The following is a 27,199-nucleotide window of genomic DNA, read 5'->3' on the forward strand; positions in this document are numbered from 1 at the left end:
CAGTAAAAGTGAAGTAACTGCAGTCAACTGTGGTATTTTGGATGCAGTGATTGCAGAATAACTGCAGTTATACTGCACTGTAACTGCAGTTACACTACAAAATTACTTGAAATTACTTGAACCCTGTGGTACCCCCATAGAGACTGCCAGAGGTCCGGACAACAGGCACTCCGATTTGACACACTGAACTCTTGTCTGTGAAGTAGTTGGTGAACCACGCAAGGCAGTCATTTGAAAAACCAAGGCTATTGAGTCTGCCGATAAGAATACGGTGATTGACAGAGTCGAAAGCCTTGGCCAGGTTGATGAATACGGCTGCACAGTACTGTATTTTATCGATGGCGGTTATGATATTATTTAGTACCTTGAGCGTGGCTGAGGTGCACCTGTGACCAGCTCGGAAACTGGATTGCACAGCAGAGAAGGTACGGTGGGATTGGAAATGGTCAGTGATCTGTTTATTAAATTGGCTTTGGAAGACTTTAGAGAGGCAGGGCAGGATGGCTAGAAGACCGGTGACGTCGACCGCCGAACGCCGCCCGAACAAGGAGAGGGACCGACTTCGGCGGAAGTCGTGACAGATTGAGGGCATCTAGCTTAGATTGTAGGACAGTGTACAGTGTATATTACAGTGTACTGCAGTTATACTGTACTCTGACTGCAATCTTTTTTTGTATGGGTTCAACAGATGAACCGCACTTCAGAAAGGTAAACAAACAGCACTCCAACATAATGTGAAACTGATTCTGGATAGGTGTGTAAGCCTAAATGTTCACTGCAGTAAAGTTTGATGTAGAACAAAGGTTAAAAAAATTAAATCTAAGTCTCCATGTTGGGTTTGCTTAAGTGACATGCCCGAGAAACTGGTGTTTGGAGGACATGTTGCCATGGTTCGCCTCGGGCCTTCGAACCAAGCCAATATATCCTCCAAACTGTCACGCCCTGGTCTTAGTATTTTGTGTTGTCTTTATTATTTTGGTCAGGCCAGGGTGTGACATGGGTTAATTATGTGGTGTGTTTTGTCTTGTTTTTTTTGTAGGTATTGGGATTGTGGTATAGTGGGGTTATCTAGAAAAGTCTATGGTTGCCTGAAGTGGTTCTCAATCAGAGGCAGGTGTTTATCGTTGTCTCTGATTGGGAACCATATTTAGGCAGCCATATTGTTTGAGTGTTTGGTGGGTGATTGTTCCTGTCGCTGTGTTTGTTTGCACCAGATAGGGCTGTTTAGGTTTTCATTTTGTTAGTGTGTTCATGTGTAGCTTCTTTATTAAAGAACCATGAATCAAAGTAACCACGCTGCGTTTTGGTCCGCCTTCACCGCAAGAAAACCGTAACACAAACACCAGCTTCAAAGGCATTACCACCCGTTGTATAATCCCGAACAAAGGTGTGTTAGGCAGTTTCGTGTTAATAGCCAAGAGGTTTAACTTGGCATTCTACTATCTCTGATAAAAGTTATTAAACAAGTTAATGACACAACATGGCATGTTAGGCAGAGTTAGACACAACCGGCGCCTATCAATCAAATGTATTTATAAAGCTCTTTCCATCAGCAGATGTCACAGTGCTGTACAGAAACCCAGCCTAATACCCCAAACAGCAAGCAATGCAGACGTAGAAGCACGGTGGCTAGGAAAAACTCTGCACTAATCTTACTACATACTATGAAGGAACATATGCAGAAAGCAACCAATATCAACATACTAGGCTCATTCATACTCAGAAGACGTCATATCTAATGCGGGTTGTTCCTCACCACTGGCCCTATGGGTCCTGGTCAAAAGTATTGCACTATATAGGAAATAGGGACACGGCCGATGTCTGTTGGAGTGTAGAGTACTTACATCTAGTCCTGGTTTTCCTGGTGGGCCCTCAGGTCCTCTGTGACCAAAGCCACCCTGTATAAAAACATGTCCAATCACACACAGTCAATACAACATATAGCTCTGGTGTAACACCTCAAGACAGACTGTGATTGGTAGATCACCGCAAGACAGTGTGTGATTGGTAGATCTTGGTGTAATACATCAAGACAGTGTGTGATTGGTAGATCTTGGTGTAACACCTCAAGACAGTGTGTGATTGGTAGATCTTGGTGTAACACCTCAAGACAGTGTGTGATTGGTAGATCTTGGTGTAACACCTCAAGACAGTGTGTGATTGGTAGATCTTGGTGTAACACCTCAAGACAGTGTGTGATTGGTAGCGGAGGTAGTTCAGTGATCGAAGCTGGTGTGATGATGATAACTTTGCCTGAGAACTGAAGACTTGTGTTAGCTCCCTGAGAGTCAGTTGACTCAGCCGCGGTATGATTTTTTATTGAGCGGATGTTCAGGAACATAATTACAAATCATTTGTAGACTACAAATTGACATCAAGAAGCCCAAACATATCATTTCTCACCTTGCTTACATTTGAATGCGATCACAAACTGTTTAATGCGATCACAAACTGTTTAACTCTATATTATGCCCACATAAAGGGCTTAGGCCCTTTTTTTGTTGAGTTAGCTCCCTGTGCTAATGCCTAGGCTTTAGCTCAATGGGCTAACAGTCTTCAAGCATGTAGGTGACCAGGATTCAAACCCAGTCAAAAAAGCATCAGAGAGATAACTGATGCAGAGATTATGCATGGTTCTTACCATGGATCCGGGGTCTCCAACGTCTCCTGGGGCCCCCTGCCCCCCTGTAGGGCCCTACAAGACAGGGAGGAAAAGGAAATGATCACATATCTGTCTGTTTACTTACAGAAATGATCTCCATTAAGAATTGATGTCTGAAAGGTAGATATAGTCAGCCATCTTTGACTTACTGGTTGACCGGACTGTCCAGGAGGCCCTCTTGGTCCTGCCTCACCCTAAAATATACATGGAGACAACATACAGGGGTGTTAACCCTGGTGTCCTGGCTAAATTCCCAATCTGGCCATCAAACCATCACGGTCACCTAATAATTCCCAGTTTACAATTGGCTCATTCCTCCCCTTCCTCTCCCCTGTAACTATTCCCCAGGTCGTTGCTGCAAATCTGAACGTGTTATCAGTCAACTTACCTGGTAAAATAACAGATTAATAAAATAAATAAATAAATACAGAGACAGAGTAATGAGTAATATAGGCACAAACCTAAAGGAACTGTCATTCAATCAAGCCCGCCAAAGACAATGTATTAGACAGGATGCAGCTGAGTGGAGGACGGCTCATAATATTGTCTGGAACGGAGCAAATTCAATGGCATCAAACACACGAAACACATGGAAACCATGGAAACCGTGAAACTAATTCCGCTCCAGCCATCAACACGAGCCTGTCCTCCCAAATTAAGGTAACACCAGCCTCCTGTGGTAAATACTCTACAGTATGTCTTTCCTTGTTTACAATCTACTGCCCATGGACACACACACCTAGCAAGGACTACCATGCAATGAGGTTTGTTTGGGACTTTTTTGTAGAGGACAGCAGATTTAATAGTAACTTACCCTGTTGCCAGATATCCTCCCCATCATCCCAGGTGATTTAATAGTAGCTCACCCTGTTGCCAGATATCCTCCCCATCATCCCAGGTGATTTAATAGTAGCTCACCCTGTTGCCAGATATCCTCCCCATCATCCCAGGTGATTTAATAGTAGCTCACCCTGTTGCCAGATATCATCCCCATCATCCCAGGTGATTTAATAGTAACTCACCCTGTTGCCAGATATCATTCCCATCATCCCAGCTGATTTCTCACCGAAGCCTGCTGCCATTTGAGAGACCAGCTGACCCTGGGGGGGAGAGGAGGACGGTCATTCATTCATTATCACCACGGTGTGGAAGTTCTTCACTGGTGCCCACAGACTCCGTATGACGAGAATAGGTGCAGTGTTCCCCCCCCTCAACTGGACAGGTACAATGAGAAGAGGGATAGAAAAGGTTTGGAAGCTCTGAGCTATCCCTACAAGCCCCCAAGTCTCTTCATGTTACTTACTTTGATGTTTTGGGGTGAAAAAGATTTCAGGTACAGCAAGCACATTCGTCCAAAAAGCTAAACAAAATACAAAATGGCTGTATTTTTTCCAAAACCAACCCTCTCAGTCAGTTTACTAACAAGTGTAGGGAGGGAAATCACTTTTGACCAGAAATGAAGGTTACAGACTGCACCAGTGAAGAGTCGGGCTGGGGAGACAGACAGACAAACTCACCCCAGGGTGTGAGGGCTGGCCGGGGGATCCTGGCTCACCAGGGTTCCCTGGGACTCCTGGTTCCCCGTCGATGCCAGCTGGGCCCTGTAAACCCTGGATTTTTAGGAAACATATGCAAACACATGAGTGACAGTATTGAACGTCACTACTACAGAGATGATTCGACATGTCTACCAGATTCAACATATGAAGGTACTGAAGAGCAGTGAGTTATCTCAGGATAGTTTGTTAGTCCTCGGTCACATTGAATCGCAGTATTGTAAGACGCTTCTCTAGATGTAAATGTCATGGTGTTAGACATACTTTTCTGCCCTTGAAACCAGTGTATCCTCTGTTCCCCTGAGCCCCGGGAGGACCCTGAAACATTGACACAGATAACAAGAAAACATGATCACTTCACATTATATTTTACACTAGCAGTAGTGTCTTCCCACTGTAGCTGTGGACAGAGACCGCAGTAGTAGCATCAGCTAACCCTCAATACTGACACTCTATAGTACCATCTAGTGTGGTAAAGGGAATCTGACTGAAAATTAGGAGGGGAGTGGCCAGCCAAACTTCTATACAGTATACCAGAGGAGGCTGGTGGGAGGAGCTATAAGAGGACGGGCTCATTGTAATGGCTGGAATAGAATCAATGGAACGGAGTCAAACACATTGTATCCATGTGTTTGATGTCATTGGTACAGTTCCATTGATTCAATTCCAGCCATAACAATGACCCGTATGAGAAACTTATAACATAATCATGTCAAATAATAATGTCTACAGAGTGCTCACCATTGGTCCGGGTTGACCTACTGGCCCCACGACCTGGAAACAAAAAACAAACAAAAACACTTATAAAAGTGACAGTATGATGTTTTTGATAACAGTTGTCATAATAGGTGTCAAAAGTCACGTGAATTGTTAATTAACAGATGCGCTGTCTCTGAGAGGTATGAACACAGACTTACGTAAGGGATATCACCAGGTTCACCTTTCTGACCCTGGAAATCAAATGCATCACATAACAATGTGACAATCAGCTCAGCTATTCAGGTAGCCTGGTTCCAGATCTGTTTGTGCTCTTACCAACCCCATTGTTCATTGTCAAGCCAAATACGTGTATGACAATGAGTGACAAGGAGTTGGCGTGACAACACAAACAGACGGGCACTCAGGCTAATATTCAGGGGTGTGTCCAAGTAAAAATTGGAAAACCGAAGATTGAGAGTATCTTTTATCATTACTCACCTTGAACGCCATCATTTCTTTGAGGAAGGGAAAGGAAGAAATCAGATTTTAACGTAGATCTTTCATCCTTCATTTGACATGTGATCTTCAATGACTTGATACTGTGTTATATGTTGAAACACTATGAAATCTAGTATGTTTTCCCCTCTTATCATCAGTCAGTGAGACACCTCCAGGGGATCCAAACTTAATCGCTACGTTTCACACTTGGGTTTCCGTGCAACACCTTGCAGTCACAGTTCGTCTGAGGTAATGATGTAGACATGTGAGCCCCGCCCTTTAGACATATAATTCATATATATGTTTAAGCATGTATGTATGTATGTATATATACATATCTCACCTATCCTCCTGTTAGCGCTGGAGAAGCTGTCACACACAGGGCAGCACTCTCCCTCAGGGATGGTCACCTTCTCACAGTTCCCCACCATCTCACACTGCACCTCCTCACAGATGGTGGTTCCACTGTCACACACACACACCCTGCACGGCTCTGGGGTCCACATGTCGTTGTGGGCGTACACCTGCCCGTTGTCCCTGCAGCTCTCATCCTTCTTCTCCTCTACTGAGTCATGGAGATTGAAGAACAGAATATGAATCACACATAGGTCCTATTAGAAAATACTGAGAGAACTGAGAGGATGTAGTGAGTCTGAAATTAGAATGTTGTAAGAAATGTAACAACACCATTAATCGAACACCATTCCATCATGACCATGAGGAATAATTCTCTTAGTGGGCACTTGAAACTGTAAAACATGGGTCAATGTAATGTGGTGAGAATGTAGTCACCTGTTTTGATCTTTGGTAGCAGATTATCCCAGGTAGTAGCCTGCTGGCCCTGGGTTCCTGCGGCCTCAGAACACACAGGGCAACATTCTCCCTCAGGGGTGCTGGTGTCCTTACAGGCTAGGTCTTCACATCGGATGTCTTCACAGGTAATAGTCCCCAGGTCACACACACAGATCTTACATGGCTCCGGGTTCCAAATCTCGTTGTTGCTGTAGACTTTGCCGTTTTCGGCACAGCTGTCTTCGTGCCCTGCCAGAGTAAGTAAACAGCATTTACACACGTATCTTCACATGTTATGTCCTCAACCCATATGAGGTAAGAGGTAGAATAACCCTCTACAATAACACCAGGAAACAACACCACCATGTTTCTGGGATTTTCAGAGATGACAAAAAACATGAATGATCATTTCTGGCCAATAGAATCAAGGGGATGTTTAGGAGGCCTGATGAGGGATGAGAGTTTTTAAGGACCATGTGACCTGATGAGTGTCCATGTGACTAAATTATTAGTCTAGTAAATTGTGTGTTTCTTCTATGGCCACTAGGTGGCAGACTGAAGAGCGAGAACACTGTCCCAGAGTGTGACAATCTCACATTTACTATAATGTGGACAATGTGGTGTTGGTGTCATTGTGTTTAGGTACACGTCCGAAATTCTGTTAAATCAAGTATAGCTCACTTGCCACAAACTCGCCAATGCGTGAAGCGTTCAGTTTAGGGTTTTTATGAAGAATATAACACATTAACACCGTCTCAGATTGTCCCCAGGATAGAATGTCCTGACCTACTCTTTATGACCTACTCTTTATGAGTAGGTCAGGACATACTCATACCTACTGTTTATGACCTACTCTTTATGAGTAGGTCAGGGCATACTCATACCTACTGTTTATGAGTAGGTCAGGACATACTCATACCTACTCTTTATGAGTAGGTCAGGACATACTCATACCTACTGTTTATGAGTAGGTCAGGACATACTCATACCTACTGTTTATGAGTAGGTCAGGACATACTCATACCTACTCTTTATGAGTAGGTCAGGACATACTCATACCTACTCTTTATGAGTAGGTCAGGACATACTCATACCTACTCTTTATGACCTACTCTTTATGAGTAGGTCAGGACATACTCATACCTACTGTTTATGAGTAGGTCAGGACATACTCATACCTACTCTTTATGAGTAGGTCAGGACATACTCATACCTACTGTTTATGAGTAGGTCAGGACATACTCATACCTACTGTTTATGAGTAGGTCAGGACATACTCATACCTACTCTTTATGAGTAGGTCAGGACATACTCATACCTACTCTTTATGAGTAGGTCAGGACATACTCATACCTACTCTTTATGAGTAGGTCAGGACATACTCATACCTACTCTTTATGAGTAGGTCAGGACATACTCATACCTACTCTTTATGAGTAGGTCAGGACATACTCATACCTATTGTTTATGAGTAGGTCAGGACATACTCATACCTACTCTTTATGAGTAGGTCAGGACATACTCATACCTACTGTTTATGAGTAGGTCAGGACATACTCATACCTACTCTTTATGAGTAGGTCAGGACATACTCATACCTACTCTTTATGAGTAGGTCAGGACATACTCATACCTACTCTTTATGAGTAGGTCAGGACATACTCATACCTACTGTTTATGAGTAGGTCAGGACATACTCATACCTACTGTTTATGACCTACTCTTTATGTTTCTATCATTTTCAGTGAAGCTCTTCATTGTCAAAATGTGAAGTTAAAGGTTTTTCCTCCGATGTGTAATTATGAATCTTGGAAGAAGCTCATACCAAGGATGTAGTTGCGTAGGGCGATTGCTCACCATAAGAGCAATTTCACAATTTTCTATGACAAAATAGGAAGTTCGTCATTATAAATCATTACATTACTTATCAAAATTACATCTCCCCAGTTGTCATTTGAAGTTGTGAATTCTAGGCCCACATCTAAATATAGTCGACATAAGTACTGATTAAGACAGTGACGTCATGTAAGTCCAAACCAGTAATATAGACTAAGAAATCAGACTTTCCATTCAGGTTCTGGGCTTGATGTTATTTTTGTACCTTTATAAATAGGTTCCTACATTACTCTTCCCACCTCAATGAGATCCCTGAGACTAAAGTTCCCTGACGATAAGAGGAAGATGATACACAGCACGATGACACAGAACAGAAGCTCTTTTCACAATTCATCTGTGAATCGGGGAAACATCGCTCCAATACAGATGCTGCCTGGAAGCAAGAAACAACCCAAGCACCTCCCATGGCATTATCTAGGCGGGGTGGTGGGGCCTCTGTTGGAAACTAAGGGAGTGAAACTAGGAGAAACACTGACCACCTGCTGCAGTGCTATATGTAGTATCCTTGCGGAATCTCACTTTTATAAACTTAGCCCGTTTTATATGAAAAACGTAACTTCTAAGTACTCATTATGTGGGCGAGCTTCTCCCCAAGAGAGAAGCTACTTTTCAAAAGCAGGAGTTATTTCAGGGAAAACCCCAGCGGCCTATATTATAGGTTATGCTTAGCATGTGCCTGTGGCTGGGCTGTATTTCTGGGCCAGCCATGAGAGGCCACACCCAGCTAACTCCACAGCCATGGAATCTAAACGCTTCATCATATGGACCAACTTCCATTTACAAAATGTTATAACATTATTAAGTCAGCTGTACCCAAGTGATGTAAATGAATCAATAATATGTATATTGACTTCACCAACCCGGGGGTTATTATTAAATCCATTATATTCAGAGTGTTGATCACTATAAAAGTGAGGCCTGTGGTTACTGTAAATTTAATCCATTTGTGGTTTGCACATGGCCCAAAACACCGTTCCTCTTCAGTTAATTATCCAATATGGCCGCCTGCTATAACTTCCCACTACACACTGACCTTCATGTCACTGTGTTGCTCAGCTGTGAAGTCAGGTGAAAGTGATCTTGGTGTTATATTATCAAGCACTATCACACATTGTCCAATAGTATACTGTTTTACAACTACAGAACATGGGGGAACATTTTGGAAAGTATGGTGTTCATGTCTTTTTCACTGTAGCGTTAATCTGCTCAAACAATGCACCACAAAAGGTTGTTGGCTTGGGGAGGACGGGCTCGTTGTAATGACTGGAGCGGAATCAGTGGAACGGTATCAAATACATCAAACACATGGTTTCCATGGTTTTCAGGTGTTTGGTGCCATTCCATTTGCTCCATTCCGGCCATTATTATGAGCCGTCCTCCCCTCAGCAGCACACTTACTACACAATACCTGTGACTTTTTACACTAACACGTTTTCTATAGCAACATGGGCCTAAACCCCCGAGCAGCAGGTGTGACCTACTGGGTTTGAACTCAGGTTGCCTGCCTGCAACAAGTCTGCTTCCACCCGCTGAGCTAAAGCCTAGGCATCAGCTTGGTTGAGCTAACATCTATCTGGAGTTCACCTATCGGATAGGATTAAAGACATAGATATAGAATGAATAGAACTAATGAATAGGACGAATCATTGACTTGAACGGGAACTCCCGTTCTATTCATTCTGTTTCTATGCATTTCATCTTATCCGATAGATGTGATCCGGACAGATAACTTTTAAAAAGCCGGGCCCAGGTGGCAGGTAAAGTTAGGCCTACTTATCACCTGATTGACCTGTCGCTACGCAAGCAGACACAAAACGACAAGGAGAGAAACCAGACTCAATAATACGTTTTGTTCCCCACATCAGTAACTTACATCCTTCGCTGTTCAAAGACAGCATACTCCTAAAGGGTTATAGGCTTTGTGGATGCCGACAGTATGAAGCATATTCATACCCAGCATGCATCATTTCACTGGGTGTGTCCGGTCGCTCTCTGGCAAACCCCTAACCAAAATCAGTGGCCTGTTTTGGTCCGTCCCCACATCATTATGGCCATGGCGCTCTACAACCCTTCATTCAGCCTTGCACTGAAATAGCCCAACCAGTCAACCAGCCAGTCAGCCAGTCAGCCAGCCAGCCAGTCAGCCAGCCAGTCAGCCAGCCAGCCAGTCAGCCAGTCAGCCAGCCAGCCAGCCAGTCAGCCAGCCAGTCAGCCAGCCAGTCAGCCAGTCAGCCAGCCAGTCAGCCAGTCAGTCAGCCAGCCAGCCAGTCAGCCAGTCAGCCAGTCAGCCAGTCAGCCAGTCAGTCAGCCAGCCAGCCAGTCAGCCAGCCAGTCAGCCAGCCAGTCAGCCAGTCAGCCAGTCAGCCAGCCAGTCAGCCAGTCAGTCAGCCAGCCAGCCAGTCAGCCAGTCAGCCAGTCAGCCAGTCAGCCAGCCAGCCAGCCAGTCAGCCAGTCAGCCAGCCAGCCAGCCAGTCAGCCAGCCAGTCAGCCAACCACTCAGCCAGCCAGTCAGCCAGCCAGCCAGTCATGCACACAACACCACTTTAACACGTAGTCTGTCTAAGAGGGATGTATTTTTGTTGCTGTTATTGTAGTGAAGAATTTGTTCCTAACTGACATGCCTTGTAAAAACGAAATAAAAATATGGATTCTATCCATGTATGTATGTTTGTATCCAGACATTTCTGAGAGAACCTATCCCATTCGTTTTATTAGAACACTTTATTTACTCTCTTGTAAAAAGCTACAATATGAACAATGAGAAAATAGCATCCATTAAAAGTGTTGATTTTATTTTCTGTTTTTTGGGGGGTGTGATGTTGAGTGCAAGGCCAACGTGGTCCAGAGACTGGGTGGCCTGTAAACTGGACTGAACCTGCTGTGAGTGAGCGGTATGATGGTACTTATAAAACAAACCACTTCCTACAGTAAAAAAAATAAAGACATATTTTAGTACTTTATATTTCATCGTGAGAAAATAATTGTGATATTGAGGCGTGTAAACTGAACACAAACTTAAAACAAAAAAATAAAGACACATTTTAGTACTTTATATTTCATCGTGAGAAAATAATTGTGATATTGAGGCGTGTAAACTGAACACAAACTTAAAACAAAAAAATAAAGACACATTTTAGTACTTTATATTTCATCGTGAGAAAATAATTGTGATATTGAGGCGTGTAAACTGAACACAAACTTAAAACGAAAAAATAAAGAAAAAGAAAAGAAAAAATAGAAAGATAGAAAAGGAAATATGAACGTTGCTTATACAACGCCTATAGATGTTCAATAAGGCCCATAAAAGTATTAAACACATAAAAGTGTTGCATCCTCTCATTGACATGCTTGGTCTATCCTGAGAAGGGTTGCAACAGTAGGGTATATTACTCTAAACGTTCGAGTACTTTACCAGTAAACTAACAGAATGTTGGTAACTTTCAAGGAATATATGGAATCTTACCAGATGACATCTAGGGGCCTTTTTGGGTACTTCAGATTATAACAGGTGTCTGTAATTATCTCTGTCCCTCTGTGTGGCTTATCACATGTAAAATATATATACAGTATATATATATATATATATATATATATATATATATATACATGTCTAATAAGATGACTTTTAAAATAAAAAAATGGAATGACAAAACTGTAAAACATCTGAAATATAAACCTTAGTGAATATCATTTGTGTTTAATGAGGGTTGTTTCAGCATTAAATATTATTTATATATTTTTACACACTTGTATTTATTTTACTATGTCAATATGTCTTTGTTGTAAATGTTTTGTGGCCAAACTGGTGGCAGTTGTGAAAAAAGACAATATTTGGAAGAGTTGCAGAGTTAATGCCATTGTTGGTTAGAGGCTTTCTTCATTAATTATGCTCTTTTCTCTTGAACCATGTGGTCTATCCACTAGAAACTCATGGACAATATGGACACAGATATAAAAAAATGAATATTATATATGAATATATATTTTTTTTAGTATTCAAGTATACATCACCAAAGTTACCATAGATTGCCATAGATCACTGAAGATTCCAGTAACTTTGTTATTTTACGGGTAGCTTTGCAACCCTAATCCTTTGTTCCCAGAGGGACTTTTACAAAATGTGTTCCCTGTAGACTCAAGATCTCCATGGAAAAACAGTAATTCCTGTACTCTGCTGCAGTTCTGTGGAACGGGTTACCAAGCAACCTGAAAACTGTCTTCAGAGAAAAGCTTTAAGGTGCCACTTAAATAATATCTGAGAAATAGTGTGTCGGTGTGATTAGAGGTGTGATTAAAGGTGTGATTAGAGGTGTGATTAGAGGTGTGATTAGAGGTATTCTTTGATGAGGCGACTCCTAAACGGGCACCTCTGTGCTGTTGATAAGGTTGATATAGTAGTAATTGATTATACTGTAGTTTTTAAATTGCATTGTGTGTGTGTGTCAATCTTGACCACCTGCCATCTACCTGCCAAAGAGGACCACAGCAGTCCACCACAGTGGACGCATCATAATACCCATAAAAACAGGGTTTTTCCACCATTCATTTTCCACATTGTGAATTCTACAAAAAATTCCAATGAATAGTGTGTTTGGTGTAGGCTTAGCTTGGCATGACGTTTTGATAGCCTGGTCTGTGTTTGGTGTAGGCTTAGCTTGGCATGACGTTTTGATAGCCTGGTCTGTGTTTGGTGTAGGCTTAGCTTGGCATGACGTTTTCATAGCCATGTAATTCTCTCTTGGACAATTTTATCAATTATTCAATTCAATGTGACATCTGTAATGTCGTCTGCGCCTGACACAGCCTACGACTTCTAATTATTAAATCAATTAAATCAATCAATTAAAAAAATGTAGAACAAAAAGTTAAACACATGAGCAATTCATATCACTCAGTACAAGCAATAGCAATCAACACAATCATCTGTCAGTCAGACCATAAGTCATGCAGTGCAGCCCCGTCCACTCACCTAGGTTGACATCCTGGCTGGTCACTGTCAATACCGGAAACAGAGATATAGCCAGACATAGAATAATCCTGGAGAGCACAGAGGTGGCCATGTCTGCACCTGAGACAGGCACCTTCCCAACACACGTACAGGGCAGAGAGGAAGACGAGAGGAGAGGAGGATGAGAGAGCTAGGCTAGCGTTGCAGTGCACAGTACCATCCAGTAATATCCAGGTAGCCTTGAGAAGAGAAAAGAACTGCCTGAACTAGACCAGAGAAACAGTCTCTCTCTCTCGCTCTCTCTCTCTCTCTACTTCTCTCTCTCGCGCCACCTCACTCTCTCTCTACTTCTCTCTCTCTCTCTACTTCTCTCTCTCTCTCTTGCGCCTCTCTCTCACTCCCTCTTTTAAAGGGTTGTCTAACCTCTAATTTTCTTCCTTTTTTCCTGTGCTCTCAGTCTCAGACAGCCAGCATTCAGCAGATTACTGAAAATAGAATCCGTTTCTGATTACAGATGACATTATAGTAACAGTAAAAGGCCCTATATATAGGATGTCATGTGTGTCATCCTAGAGCTCTGACGAGGAGGAGTAGTAGGAAGGATCGGAGGACCAAAATGCAGCGTGGTATGTATCCATAATATAATTTAATGAGACTGAATACAAAAGAACAAGAGAACGGGCGGGCGGCTCTGGCAGCTCAGGACAGACGGGCGTCTCTGGCAGCTCAGGACAGACGGGCGTCTCTGGCAGCTCAGGACAGACGGGCGGCTCTGGCAGCTCAGGACAAGAGGGCGGCTCTGGCAGCGCTGGACAGGAGGGCGACTCTGGAAGCGCTGGACAGGAGGGAGACTCTGGAAGCGCTGGACAGGAGGGAGACTCTGGAAGCGCTGGACAGGTGGGAGACTATGGAAGCGCTGGACAGGCGTGGAGGCGCACTGGAGGTCTCGAGCACCGAGCCTGCACAACCTGTCCTGGCTAGATACTCCCCGTAGCCCGGCCAGTGCGGCGGGGTGGAACAGACCGCACTGGGCTGTGCTGGCGAACTGGGGACACCGTGCATAGGGCTGGTGCCATATACCCCGGGCCGAGGTGATGCACTGGAAACCAGATGCGCTGAGCCGGCTTCATAGCACCTGGCCTAATGCCCACTCTAGCCCGGCCGATACGAGGCGCTGCAATGTAGCGCACCAGGCTATGCCTGTGCACTGGGGACACCGTGCGCCTCACGGCATAACACGGTGCCTGCCCGGTCCACCTCTCTCCACGGTAAGCACGGGGAGTTGGCTCAGGTCTCCTACCTGACTTAGCCACACTCCCCGTGTGTCCCCCCCCAATACATTTTTGGGGCTGCCTCTCGTCCCTGTTGCGCTGCCGTGCTAACTCCTCATAATGCCACCTCTCGGCTTTGGCTGCCTTCAGCTCTCCCCGGGGGGCGGCGATATTCCCCAGCCTGTGCCCAGGGTCACTTTCCGTCCAAAATCTCCTCCCATGTCCAGGAGTCCAGAACCCTCTGCTCCTGGTTACCACGCTGCTTGGTCCGGTTGTGGTGGGTAGTTCTGTAATGGCTGTCGTGGGTTGAAGAAGGTGAAGAGGACCAAAATGCAGCGTAGTATGTATCCAAAATATAATTTAATTAGACTGAATACAAAAGAACAAGAGAATCAAAATGAAAACCGAAACAGTCCCGAATGGCGCAAACACTGAAACGGAAAAAGAACTACCCACAAACACAGGTGGGAACAGGCTACCTAAGTATGGTTCTCAATCAGAGACAACGATTGACAGCTGCCTCTGATTGGGAACCATACCAGGCCAAACACATAGAAATACAAAACCTAGACTACAAAACATAGAATGCCCACCCCAACTCACGCCTTGACCAAACTAAAACAGAGACATAAAAAAGGAACTAAGGTCAGGACGTGACAATGAATGTCTGTATTAAAATGAGGAGGGTAGGATATTAAAATGAGGAGGGTAGGATATTAAAATGATAAAATAATGAAACAAAACCTGACGCGCCAAACAAATCAAAACACCAGCAAAAACACCAGCAAACACACCAGCGGGACGTCATGTGTTCCGAGATGTCAAGGCAGCCATTTTGCAGCAGAAGGCTTGGAAACGCTCACCAGCTTCACAAAAAAGGCTCCCCAGTAGTTTCTCTGGATTTACTTGAAATTGTGAAGGCATTCACAGACGTTTATTCATTCCATGTCCCCATATGGTCATTTGCACAGTAATACGTATTTGTGTCCCGCTTGTCTTATCTCTGTAATAGCCTACCTGGGTAGTCATTCTGACCTTTAGAAAGGACCTTCTATTCCTGGTCTGTGTTCATGGACCAGTGTGAATACAGACATAGTTTACACTGTGGAAACCACACCCATTTCCCACTTTTTAAAAAGTCTCATAAATAAACATTACGTTTCATTTCCCAGCCAAACAGCTAAATTACAAGGAAGGCAAGGTCATAACATAACATATCCTGTATGACCTTTGGGTGGGGAAAGCCTTGGTCTAGAAGTATTAACCTCCCTGTAACATGTAGACTAGTCTATTATTGGTACCAGACACAACCACAAGAAATGTACATTTGAACATAGACACCACAAAGACCACCACTCTTCTTGCTATTTGTCATGCTAGTTCACAACACAGGAAGCAGATGTTTCACATGCTACTCTGCTATTTGTCATGCTAGTTCACAACACAGGAAGCAGATGTTTCACATGCTACTCTGCTATTTGTCATGCTAGTTCACAACACAGGAAGCAGATGTTTCACATGCTACTCTGCTATTTGTCATGCTAGTTCACAACACAGGAAGCAGATGTTTCACATGCTACTCTGCTATTTGTCATGCTAGTTCACAACACAGGAAGCAGATGTTTCACATGCTACTCTGCTATTTGTCATGCTAGTTCACAACACAGGAAGCAGATGTTTCACATGCTACTCTGGTACTTGTTTCATTAGTCCATTGTTGATATAGTCCCGAGTGGCACAGTGGTCTAAGACACTGCATCTCAGTGCTTGAGGTGTTCGAATCCAGGCTGTATCATAACTGGCCCTGATTGGGTGTCCCATAGGACTGCGTACAATTGGCCTACATCGTCTGGGTTTGACCGGTGTAGGCCATCATTGTAAATAAGAATTTGTTCTTAACTGACTTTCCTAGTTAAGTAAAAAAATGCATGTCAGCAATCAAGTTTTCAAGATATAGAACTTTCATCATGTTGACTGTATCATACCTTCTGTATTATGAAAGTTAAATGTCTTGAAAACTTGATCGCTGACATGCAAAACATTTGGGACTATATCAACAACATTTGGGACCACACCAATAGATAGCTTTTTGGTGGAGTTTTCCTTTAAGGTGTGTAACCCTGATCCATTTAAATTTGATCAGATTCCCTAACCAGCTACAATTAAACTGTTGATACTTACACCAATATCACTTTTCAGCGCTCAGGGCAGCATTATTGATAGACATCTAGGGCCTCAAAGACAGAGTAGCACAGGAAGTACTGCATAACCCATTGGTGAGCTCACTGGTCACATGACAGGAAGAATGAAGGCAACTACCTGTCCAATCACGTTATGGGACAGCTTGTCCCCATATCCCCTTACATGGTGTCTCCATTATTCATTAGCCCTGAGCTGCACAGCTGAATGACTCTACCTGTTTGAGAGACATCTATTCAGAACAACTGTCCACCTGTGCAGAACTTCCCAATGTGAACTCACCAAAGCCAAGAAAAAGAGGAAAAAACGTATTTAATAGTGTAAACTAAAGGATTCACATTTGCCTGGACAGCGGACACTTACAGTATACCTGTTGCTGCCTTGCATTTCCAGCAGTGACTCCTGCACCCGTCTGCTGTTCCTTGGTCACCGGTATGTTCGCTGCGGCGACTAAGAACTTTGTGAAGCAGGTGGGAGACACAGGTCGGTTGATCCCTGTACCGAGCCTGAGTGAGGCTGACCGCTACCAACCCCTCAGCCTGGTCACCAGGAAGAGGAAGAGACACTTCTGGAAGAAAACCAAGTACGCCTCAACCCCCTTCTCCCTGAAAGACATCCTGGTGGGGGAGAAGGAGATCACAGCAGGTAGAGTCCAGTGAGGGGAGGAATGCATGTTTATCAGCAGCTATTAACGCCTATGTCATTCATTATAGAGCATTATGAATAGCTTATAAGGTATTATAATGGGCTTATAATGCATTATAACTGTCTTTCACTTTGAAAAAGTAAATCATGTGTTTCTGCAGATGTAAAGCTAGTCTCATACAATATCAGCTGCCTTTAACAATGCCTTTTATTCCATTCAAACAGGGGTGTCGTCGTACCAGCTCCTGAACTATGAGGACAAGTCTGACGTGGCCCTGAACGGCAGATTAGGGAATCACCTGATGAACGACGTGGGGTTCAACATCAGTGGTTCAGACTCTGTGGCTGTCAAAGCCTCCTTTGGGATCGTCACCAAACACGAGGTAGAGGTCCCAACTCTGCTCAGGGAACTCAACTCCAGGTACACTGCAGGTGGTGGAAAATAGCTTAGAATTTAATCAATTTCATTCTGGTTTTGTTTCTGATAAGATATTACCAATGGTCATAATGGTGATGACAAACAACTAATATGTCAGGTTAGTTAACATATAACTACAATGATTAAATGTCACTATTTTGACATAACTACAATGATTAAATGTCATTATTTTGACATATAACTACAATGACTAAATGTCACTATTTTGACATAACTACAATGATTAAATGTCACTATTTTGACATAACTACAATGATTAAATGTCACTATTTTGACATAACTACAATGATTAAATGTCATTATTTTGACATAACTACAATGATTAAATGTCATTATTTTGACATATAGAGAGCTTGGGACTATAAGGTTCTATCTGTATTTTAGTCAACATGTAGTTATTGAAACAACCTTGTTCTGTTCAATGTTCTCTACCTAAACAGTAGTCTAAATACCTCAGGTCAAAATTGCTGACATCATTTAAACCAATGAGGTTTCAGGACTTTAAAGCCAATTATCTCAGAATCATCTTTCTCCAGATGGAACCAAGCTGTCGATATTCATATTCATGAGACCATGTTGGTTGTATATACTGTATATTACACCTGGACAGTAGAAGTCTTTCTGACACAGGTTTGTGTTCTGGTTTCTTTCCACTATAGGAAAGTGGATCTGGATCACTGTCTGATTCGTCAGTCCAAAGAAAGTGGGCGGAGTGTTCTCTGCATTGTCATGGAGAGCATCCGTACGACGCGTCAGTGTTCTCTCACTGTCCACGCTGGCATGAGACGGACGACTATGAGGGTAAATACACACCTACACACACAGTACACACACACATACTATATACACACCTACACACACAGTACGCACACACATACTATATACACACCTACACACACGGTACACACACACATACTATATACACACCTACACACACGGTACACACACACATACAACATACACACCTACACACACAGTACGCACACACATACTATATACACACCTACACACACAGTACACACACACATACAATATACACACCTACACACACAGTACACACACACATACTATATACACACCTACACACACGGTACACACATGGTACACATAAGGGTACACACACCTACAAACACACAGTACACACACACACAGCACACACACACACAGTACACACACACATACAGTACACAAACCTTTACACCGTACACACACACAGCATACACACAGACACAATACACACACCTACACACCACACTCACACACAGTACAATACACACAGAAACACTGACATCTGACACTCTCAGCAAGTAATGGTTGAATGGATGAATGCCCTGTCTCACCTATCTGACTGGTGTTCTACAGTTTCAGATTGATGATGGTCAAAACCCCAAAGGTCGAGACAAGGCCATAGTGATCCCAGCTCACACCACCATCGCATTCAGCATCTTTGAACTGTTTGTTCGATTGGATGGACGACTTGGTGAGACAACCACAACAAACACACTTACACTTGATTCACTCACTCACTCACTCACATACTCACTCACTCACTCACTCACTCACTCACTCACTCACTCACTCACACACTCACACACATACACACATACACACACACACACACACACACACACACACACACACACACACACACACACACACACACACACACACACACACACACACACACACACACACACACACACACACACAAACATAGTTCCCCTTCTCCTGATCAGATATCTGTGTAAGCCCTGAGTCGTTGGGCGGATTTGAGAAGGAGCTGATCAGAGAGCAGCTGGGTGGTTTCATTGGTCAATTCTCTATGGGACGGCTACGCAGGTTCCTGTCTGGGATTGTGTACGGAAACCCCTTCAGAGCAGGTAGGAAGGAACCTTCTTTCATCTCTTAACCTTTTACTGCAGTGGGCTGAATCTGGGTCACACAGAGTGATTCTTTGTAGTCTTAAACACATCTACTTTGAAACAAAAGTATACACCTCACACACATAGTTATGGGCTTAAAAAAATAGAGTTGAAATGCATCCCAAAATTACACTTTAAATATATCACAGAAGACTGAAATACTGTCAAACAAAACTGTTTGACATATACGAAACACAGGATTGTCTGTGTTTAAAAAAAAATACATGTTTATTAATTATGAAATTATAAAAATATGAATGAGGCCACTAGGTCATTTGACTGCAGGAAATGGCTACACCTCCTCCTGTTCTTATCGTAGAGTAAATCTAAAAGACTAGAACAATCTGACCTGATCTTACCTGTATAATGCTGTATAAAGAAGGTACATCTCCCAAAGTGGTCTGATCTTACCTGTATAATGCTGTATAAATAAGCTACATCTCCCAAAGTGGTCTGATCTTACCTGTATAATGCTGTATAAATAAGCTACATCTCCCAAAGTGGTCTGATCTTACCTGTATAATGCTGTATAAATAAGCTACATCTCCCAAAGTGGTCTGATCTTACCTGTATAATGCTGTATAAAGAAGCTACATCTCCCAAAGTGGTCTGATCTTACCAGTATAATGCTGTATAATCTTAAGGATCCGCCCCTTTTTCACCTAAAATGACACACACATACCCATGAGCTAACTGCCTGTAGTTCAGGACCTGAAGCAGGATATGCATATTCTTGATACCATTTGAAAGGAAACACTTTGAAGTTTGTGGAAATGTGAAATGAATGTAGGAGAAAATAACACATTAGATCTGGTAAAAGATAATACAAAGAAAAAAACATGTGTTTTTTGTTTTGTTTGTACCATCATCTTTGGAATGCAAGGGAAAGGCCATAATGTATTATTCCAGCCCAGGCACAATTTAGATTTTGTCCACTGGATGGCAGCAGTGTCTGTGCAAAGTTTTAGACTGATCCAATGAACCATTGTATTTCTGTTCAAAATTTTGTATCGAGACTGCCCAAATGTGCCTAATTGGTTTACTTAATAATTTTTCTAATTCATAACTGTGCACTCTTCTCAAACAATAGCATGGTATTATTTCACTGTAATAGCAACTGTAAATTGGACAATGCAATTAGATTAACAAGAATTGAAGCTTTCTGCCAATATCAGATATGCCTATGTCCAGGGATTTTGTTTTTTTACTGACAACCTCATGCTAACCGCATTAGCCTACGTTAGCTCAACCGTCCCGTGGGGGACCCACCAATCCTGTAGAGGTTTTAAAGAAGGTACAGGTCCCAGAGTGATCTAATCTTACCAGTATAATGCTGTTTAAAGAACAATTGTTAGCTCCATATTTTTGAGAAGAATATACACCCAGGGATCCTAATAAAACACCAATAAAGAGTATAAACATATATAAACACAAACCAGTGAAGGCTGGTGGGAGGAGCTATAGGAGGAGTGGGTCATTGTAATGGAATAAATGGTATGGCGTCACACGTGGTTTCCATATGTTTGATACGTTCCATTAATTCCATTCCAGCCATTACAATGAGGCCGTCCTCCTGTAGCTCTTCCCACCAGCCTCCACTGACACAAATGCTAGTGAAAGCACAGGGTAATGTAAAGATAATGAGTGAAAGCAAAATAATCCCTGCACATTTTCCGATGTTCCAGTGACACTCTTATCCTCATCCTTGCTTTCCCCTACTCAAGACGACAGGACGTTTGAGGAGCTCACCCACACCCACTCAGACACCTACATGGACGACGTAGTGACAGACTACTATGAAAAGGCAGCCAGCATGACGGACGTCTCCTCCACCTACCTGAGAGGGGACTCCCACTCCCGTGTCAACCTCCTCAACCACAACATCCCCAAGGGCCCCTGTGCCCTGTGTGGCCGGGGCCAGACACCGAGGGAGACGGTATACGGCTGTCTGGAGTGCTCCTCCGGCGGGCACAAGTACGTCAGGCTACACGTGGTGCCTTGTTTCGACCTGTGGCACAAGACGCTCAGCTGAAGAGATGGACTCAGGAAGAGAGAGGGAGGAAGAGAGAGAGGTCATCCCTGATTAGGCATACAGTACCTAACTAATAGCCCTGTGCCATACTGACAGTCAGAAAACTGGGTCTGGCCAATGTCTGTAGTACTGTATCTTATTTGGAGCTGCCCTCCACTCCCCCTCAATGGATCCTCCCAAGTGACTCCCTCCGTTAGTCTACATTAGTCTCTACTCTATTCCATCTCTATTCCAACTATTTCATCTACACTTGACCTTGTTTTGGCCTCATTCTGCTGGTTTCAAAGTGTGTCATCAGGTCTTTTGGGTCATCACCTGACGTTCAGTGTTTGTAGTGGGGTGTTTTGACCTCATCAGGTCAGTGGGACATTGTAATGGTGAAAAGATAGTGAAGAGGCTGAAAATCTACATTCATATTGCCATGGTTACATGACATGGATTCTCCTTTGTTGTTATGTTTTTGTGACATTTCGTTTTCTATGGCTGGATTATTTATTTTTAAATAAAGATTGAGGTTTTCTCTGTAGCATAGACTGTATCTCTGTAGAGTCCTCGCATGTACAGTACATGGATCTTTCTGATTGGACGCTAGAGGGCTCTGTAAACATATCCAACAACTGTGGTTCCCGACAAAAACCACAAGGTGTCGATAAAGACCAACTCCTAGTTTTTTCTCCAGCTAACACCACTGTATTATTGAACTTGCTTTATCAAGTTGATTTATCAAGGGAGAAATTGGAGATGCCCCCGCAGAGAACCACTGGAGCTCAGTGGGATTATAGTATAGGTTTCACTGTCTTACATTCTGAATTGGTCATGAATAAGTCCATGGTGATAATTGGTCATGAATGAGTCCAGGGTATTATTGGTCATGAATGAATCCAGGGTGATTTATTGGTCATGAATGAGTTCCGGGTGATAATTGGTAATGAATGAGTCCAGAGTGATGATTGGTCATGAATGAGTCCAGAGTGATGATTGGTCATGAATGAGTCCAGGGTGATGATTGGTCATGAATGAGTCCAGGGTGATAATTGGTCATGAATGAGTCCAGAGTGATGATTGGTCATGAATGAGTCCAGGGTGATAATTGGTCATGAATGAGTCCAGGGTGATAATTGGTCATGAATGAGTCCAGGGTGAAAGTTGGTCATGAATGAGTCCAGGGTGAAAGTTGGTCATGAATGAGTCCAGGGTGAAAGTTGGTCATGAATGAGTCCAGAGTGAGAGTTGGTCATGAATGAGTCCAGAGTGAGAGTTGGTCATGAATGAGTCCAGGGTGAAAGTTGGTCATGAATGAGTCCAGGGTGAAAGTTGGTCATGAATGAGTCCAGAGTGAGAGTTGGTCATGAATGAGTCCAGAGTGATGATTGGTCATGAATGAGTCCAGAGTGAGAGTTGGTCATGAATGAGTCCAGGGCGATAACTAATGAATGAGTCCATGGTGATAATTGGTTATGAATGAGTCCAGGGCGATAACTGATGAATGAGTCCATGGTGATAATTGGTGATGAATGAGTCCAGAGTGATGATTGGTCATGAATGGGTCCAGGGTGAAAGTTGGCCATGAATGAGTCCAGGGTGATAATTGGTGATGAATGAGTCCAGGGTGATAATTGGTCATGAATGAGTCCAGGGTGAAAGTTGGCCATGAATGAGTCCAGGGTGAAAGTTAGTCATGAATGAGTCCATGGTGATAATTGGTGATGAATGAGTCCATGGTGAAAGTTAGTCATGAATGAGTCCAGGGTGATAATTGGTGATGAATGAGTCCAGGGTGATAATTGGTGATGAATGAGTCCAGGGTGAAAGTTAGTCATGAATGAGTCCATGGTGATAATTGGTGATGAATGAGTCCAGGGTGAAAGTTAGTCATGAATGAGTCCAGGGTGATAATTGGTGATGAATGAGTCCAGGGTGATAATTGGTGATGAATGAGTCCAGGGTGAAAGTTGGTCATGAATGAGTCCAGGATGATAATTGGTCATGAATGAGGGAGATAAACAGGACTATCTGTAGGATCACATCTGATTACCTGTCACTGAGAAAAACTATAATCCTGAATGATTCAGTCATCATGTGTTAAATGAGTGATAGAATGAATCCCACTGGGAAAGACATGACAGCATGGGGACGAGGAGAAGGATAGAGGTTTGGAGAAACGGACAGATGGGACGTGACAGAGACCTGGGCTGTGATGATGTACTGTGAAGTCATGTGAGTTCTATAATTATATATCCCTCCACTTTAAACTAATCTAATACTTCTGAGAGGGACGGACGGGGCAGAATCACATGGATCTGCTTAGACAGGACACATTCTTGTAGGCAACACACACACACACACATATACATGCCGAGCATAGCACGAAAGAAAGAGATTGTGTGTGTAGACTAGAGAGACAACATGGAACGAATAGGGAGAGGGAGAAGGAGAGGGAGATGAAGAGGGAGATGGAGAGGGAGAGTAAGAAGGAGAAGGAGAGGGAGAAATAGAAGGAGAGAGAGAGTGTGAAGGAGAGGGAGAAGGAGAGGGTGAGAGTGAAGGAGAGGGTGAGTGTGAAGAAAAGGGAGAAGGAGAGGGTGAGAGTGAAGGAGAGGGTGAGTGTGAAGGAAAGGGAGAGGGAGAATGAGAAGGAGAAGGAGAGGGAGAGGGAGAAGGAGAGGGAGAAGGAGAAGGAGAGGGAGAAGGAGAGGGGGAGTGTGAAGGAGAGGGAGAGGGAGAGGGAGAGGGAGAGGGAGGAGAGGGAGAGGGAGAGGGAGAAGGAGAAGGAGAAGGAGAAGGAGAAGGAGAAGGAGAAGGAGAAGGAGAAGGAGAGGGGGAGAGGGGGAGAGGGAGAGGGAGAGGGAGAAGGAGAAGGAGAGGGAGAGTGGAGGCTATTGGACAGTGGGGATTCAACATCAGTGTTAATGGAAGCTGACGGCTCTCTGACGTGATGAATCTGGAACACACATCAGTGTTAATGGAAGCTGATGGCTCTCTGACGTGTGATGAATCTGGAACACACATCAGTGTTAATGGAAGCTGACGGCTCTCTGACGTGTGATGAATCTGGAACACACATCAGTGTTAATGGAAGCTGATGGCTCTCTGACGTGTGATGAATCTGGAACACACATCAGTGTTAATGGAAGCTGACGGCTCTCTGATGTGTGATGAATCTGGAACACACATTGATTAGAAAGAAATGGGATCTTTGGCACCGGAGGCAACACTAACAGGGGAGTGACAGAGACCACACTAACAGGGGAGTGACAGAGACCACACTAACAGGGGAGTAATAGAGACCACACTAATATGGGAGTGACAGAGACCACACTAACAGGGGAGTGACAGAGACCACACTAACAGGGGAGTGACAGAGACCACACTAACAGGGGAGTGACAGAGACCACACTAACTGGGGAGTGACAGAGACCACACTAACAGGGGAGTGACAGAGACCACACTGACAGGGGAGTGACAGAGACCACACTGACAGGGGAGTGACAGAGACCACACTAGCAGGGGAGTGACAGAGACCACACTAACAGGGGAGTGACAGAGACCACACTAACTGGGGAGTGACAGAGACCACACTAACAGGGGAGTGACAGAGACCACACTAACTGGGGAGTGACAGAGACCACACTAACAGGGGAGTGACAGAGACCACACTGACAGGGGAGTGACAGAGACCACACTGACAGGGGAGTGACAGAGACCACACTAGCAGGGGAGTGACAGAGACCACACTAACAGGGGAGTGACAGAGACCACACTAACTGGGGAGTGACAGAGACCACACTAACAGGGGAGTGACAGAGACCACACTGACAGAGGAGTGACAGAGACAAAACTAACAGGGGAGTGACAGAGACCACACTAACAGGGGAGTGACAGGGACCACACTAACAGGGGAGTGACAGAGACAAAACTAACAGGGGAGTGACAGAGACAAAACTAACAGGGGAGTGACAGAATCCACTGACAGGGGAGTGACAGAGACTAAACTAACAGGGGAGTGACAGAGACCACACTAACAGGGGAGTGACAGAGACCACACTACACAGGGAAGTAACAGAATCCACTGACAGGGGAGTGACAGAGACCACACTAACAGGGGAGTGACAGAGACCACACTAACAGGGCAGTGACAGAGACCACACTAACATGGGAATGACAGATAGCGAGAAAGAGGGAGAGAGAGCGTACGCCTTCACTATGGTGAATCACTTAAACAATACAGAAATACACTACGGAAAAAGAAGGAACAGCACGTCAGAAATCAGCTCAATGTAATTGAAGAATCCATTGACTCTAACCACTTCTGGGAAAATTGGAAAACACTAAACAAACAACAACACAAAGAATGATCTATCCAAAATGGAGATGTATGGGTAAACCACTTGCCCAATCTTTTTGGCTCTTTAACAAAGAACAAACAGCAAAAACATATACATGATCAAATACAGATCTTAGAATCAACTACTAAAGAATACCAGAACAGACTGGATTATCCAATTACCTCGAATGAACTACAGGACAAAATATAAACCCTCCAACCCAAAAAGGCCTGTGGTGTTGATGGTATCCTCAACGAAATTATCAAATATACAAACAATCAATTCCAATTTGTTATTCTTAAACTCTTTAACATCATCCTTACCTCTGGCATCTTCGCCAATATTTGAAACCAAGGACTGATCACCCCAATCCACAAAAGTGGAGACAAATTTGACCCCAATAACTACAGTGGGATATGCGTCAACAGTAACCTTGGGAAAATCCTCTGCATTATCATTAACTGCAGACTCGTACATTTCCTCTGTGAAAACAATATACTGAGCAAATGTCAAATTGGCTTTTTACCAAATTATTGTACGTCAGATCACGTATTCACCCTGCACACCCTAATTGACAAACAAACAAACCAAAACAAAGGCAAAGACTTCTCATGCTTTGTTGATTTTAAAAAAAGCCTTTGACTCAATTTGGCATGAGGGTCTGCTATACAAACTGATGGAAAGTGGTGTTGGGGAAAAAACATACAACATTATAAAAACCATGTACACAAACAACACGTGTGCAGTTAAATGTAGCAAAAAACACACACATTTCTTCCTACAGGGCCGTGGGGTGAGACAGGGATGCAGCTTAAGCCCCACCCTCTTCAACATATATATCAACGAATTGGCGAGGGCACTAGAACAGCCTGCAGCACCCGGCCTCACCCTTCTAGAATCTGAAGTCAAATGTCTACTGTTTGCTGATGATCTGGTGCTTCTGTCACCAACCAAGGAGGGCCTACAGCAGCACCTAGATCTTCTGCACAGATTCTGCCAGGCCTGGGCCCTGACAGTAAATCTCAGTAAGACCAAAATAATGGTGTTCCAAAAAAGGTCCAGTTACCAGGACCACAAATACAAATTCCATCTAGACAACCTTTGCCCGAGAGCACACAAAAAACTATACATACCTTGGCCTAAACATCAGCACCACAAGTAACTTCCACAAAGCTGTGAACGATCTGAGAGACAAGGCAAGAAGGGCCTTCTATGCCATCAAAAGGAACATAAAATTCAACATACCAATTAGGATCTGGCTAAAAATACTTGAATCAGTTATAGAACCCAATGCCCTTTATGGTTGTGAGGTCTG

General features: G+C 43.6%; 2 protein-coding genes across 2 annotated transcripts in view; one reads left to right on the plus strand and one right to left on the minus strand.

Moving 5' to 3' along the window:
- LOC110527301 (collagen alpha-2(V) chain) overlaps positions 1-13,418 on the minus strand; it is a 42,700-nt gene extending 29,282 nt beyond the window's left edge. The window contains exons 1-12 of the mRNA XM_036984394.1: positions 13,073-13,418; positions 6,208-6,456; positions 5,759-5,980; positions 5,416-5,432; positions 5,136-5,168; positions 4,960-4,992; positions 4,483-4,536; positions 4,180-4,272; positions 3,685-3,762; positions 2,812-2,856; positions 2,642-2,695; positions 1,743-1,898 (exon numbers count right to left, since the gene is read on the minus strand). Coding sequence (XP_036840289.1) covers positions 1,743-1,898; positions 2,642-2,695; positions 2,812-2,856; positions 3,685-3,762; positions 4,180-4,272; positions 4,483-4,536; positions 4,960-4,992; positions 5,136-5,168; positions 5,416-5,432; positions 5,759-5,980; positions 6,208-6,456; positions 13,073-13,163 — 1,125 coding nt within the window. The 5' untranslated portion in view covers positions 13,164-13,418. The remainder of the gene's footprint in view (positions 1-1,742; positions 1,899-2,641; positions 2,696-2,811; positions 2,857-3,684; positions 3,763-4,179; positions 4,273-4,482; positions 4,537-4,959; positions 4,993-5,135; positions 5,169-5,415; positions 5,433-5,758; positions 5,981-6,207; positions 6,457-13,072) is intronic.
- LOC110497057 (pejvakin) lies at positions 574-22,085 on the plus strand. The gene is made up of 6 exons (XM_036982273.1): positions 574-708; positions 16,915-17,166; positions 17,392-17,587; positions 18,265-18,406; positions 18,968-19,085; positions 21,252-22,085. The coding sequence occupies exons 2-6, from the start codon at positions 16,956-16,958 to the stop codon at positions 21,557-21,559; spliced, it is 975 nt and encodes a 324-aa protein (XP_036838168.1). The 5' UTR covers positions 574-708; positions 16,915-16,955; the 3' UTR covers positions 21,560-22,085.
- The last annotated feature ends 5,114 nt before the right edge of the window (positions 22,086-27,199 follow it).

This window comes from Oncorhynchus mykiss, chromosome 7, assembly GCF_013265735.2.
Source record: "Oncorhynchus mykiss isolate Arlee chromosome 7, USDA_OmykA_1.1, whole genome shotgun sequence".
Lineage (NCBI taxonomy): Eukaryota > Metazoa > Chordata > Actinopteri > Salmoniformes > Salmonidae > Oncorhynchus > Oncorhynchus mykiss.

Coding starts and splice junctions, on each gene's coding strand:
- LOC110497057 (XM_036982273.1), top strand. CDS start 16,956: ATGTTCGCTGCGGCGACTAAGAACTTTGTGAAGCAGGTGGGAGACACA. Junction 17,167..17,391: donor GGAGAAGGAGATCACAGCAG/GTAGAGTCCAGT, acceptor CCATTCAAACAG/GGGTGTCGTCGTACCAGCTC. Junction 18,407..18,967: donor TGAGACGGACGACTATGAGG/GTAAATACACAC, acceptor GGTGTTCTACAG/TTTCAGATTGATGATGGTCA.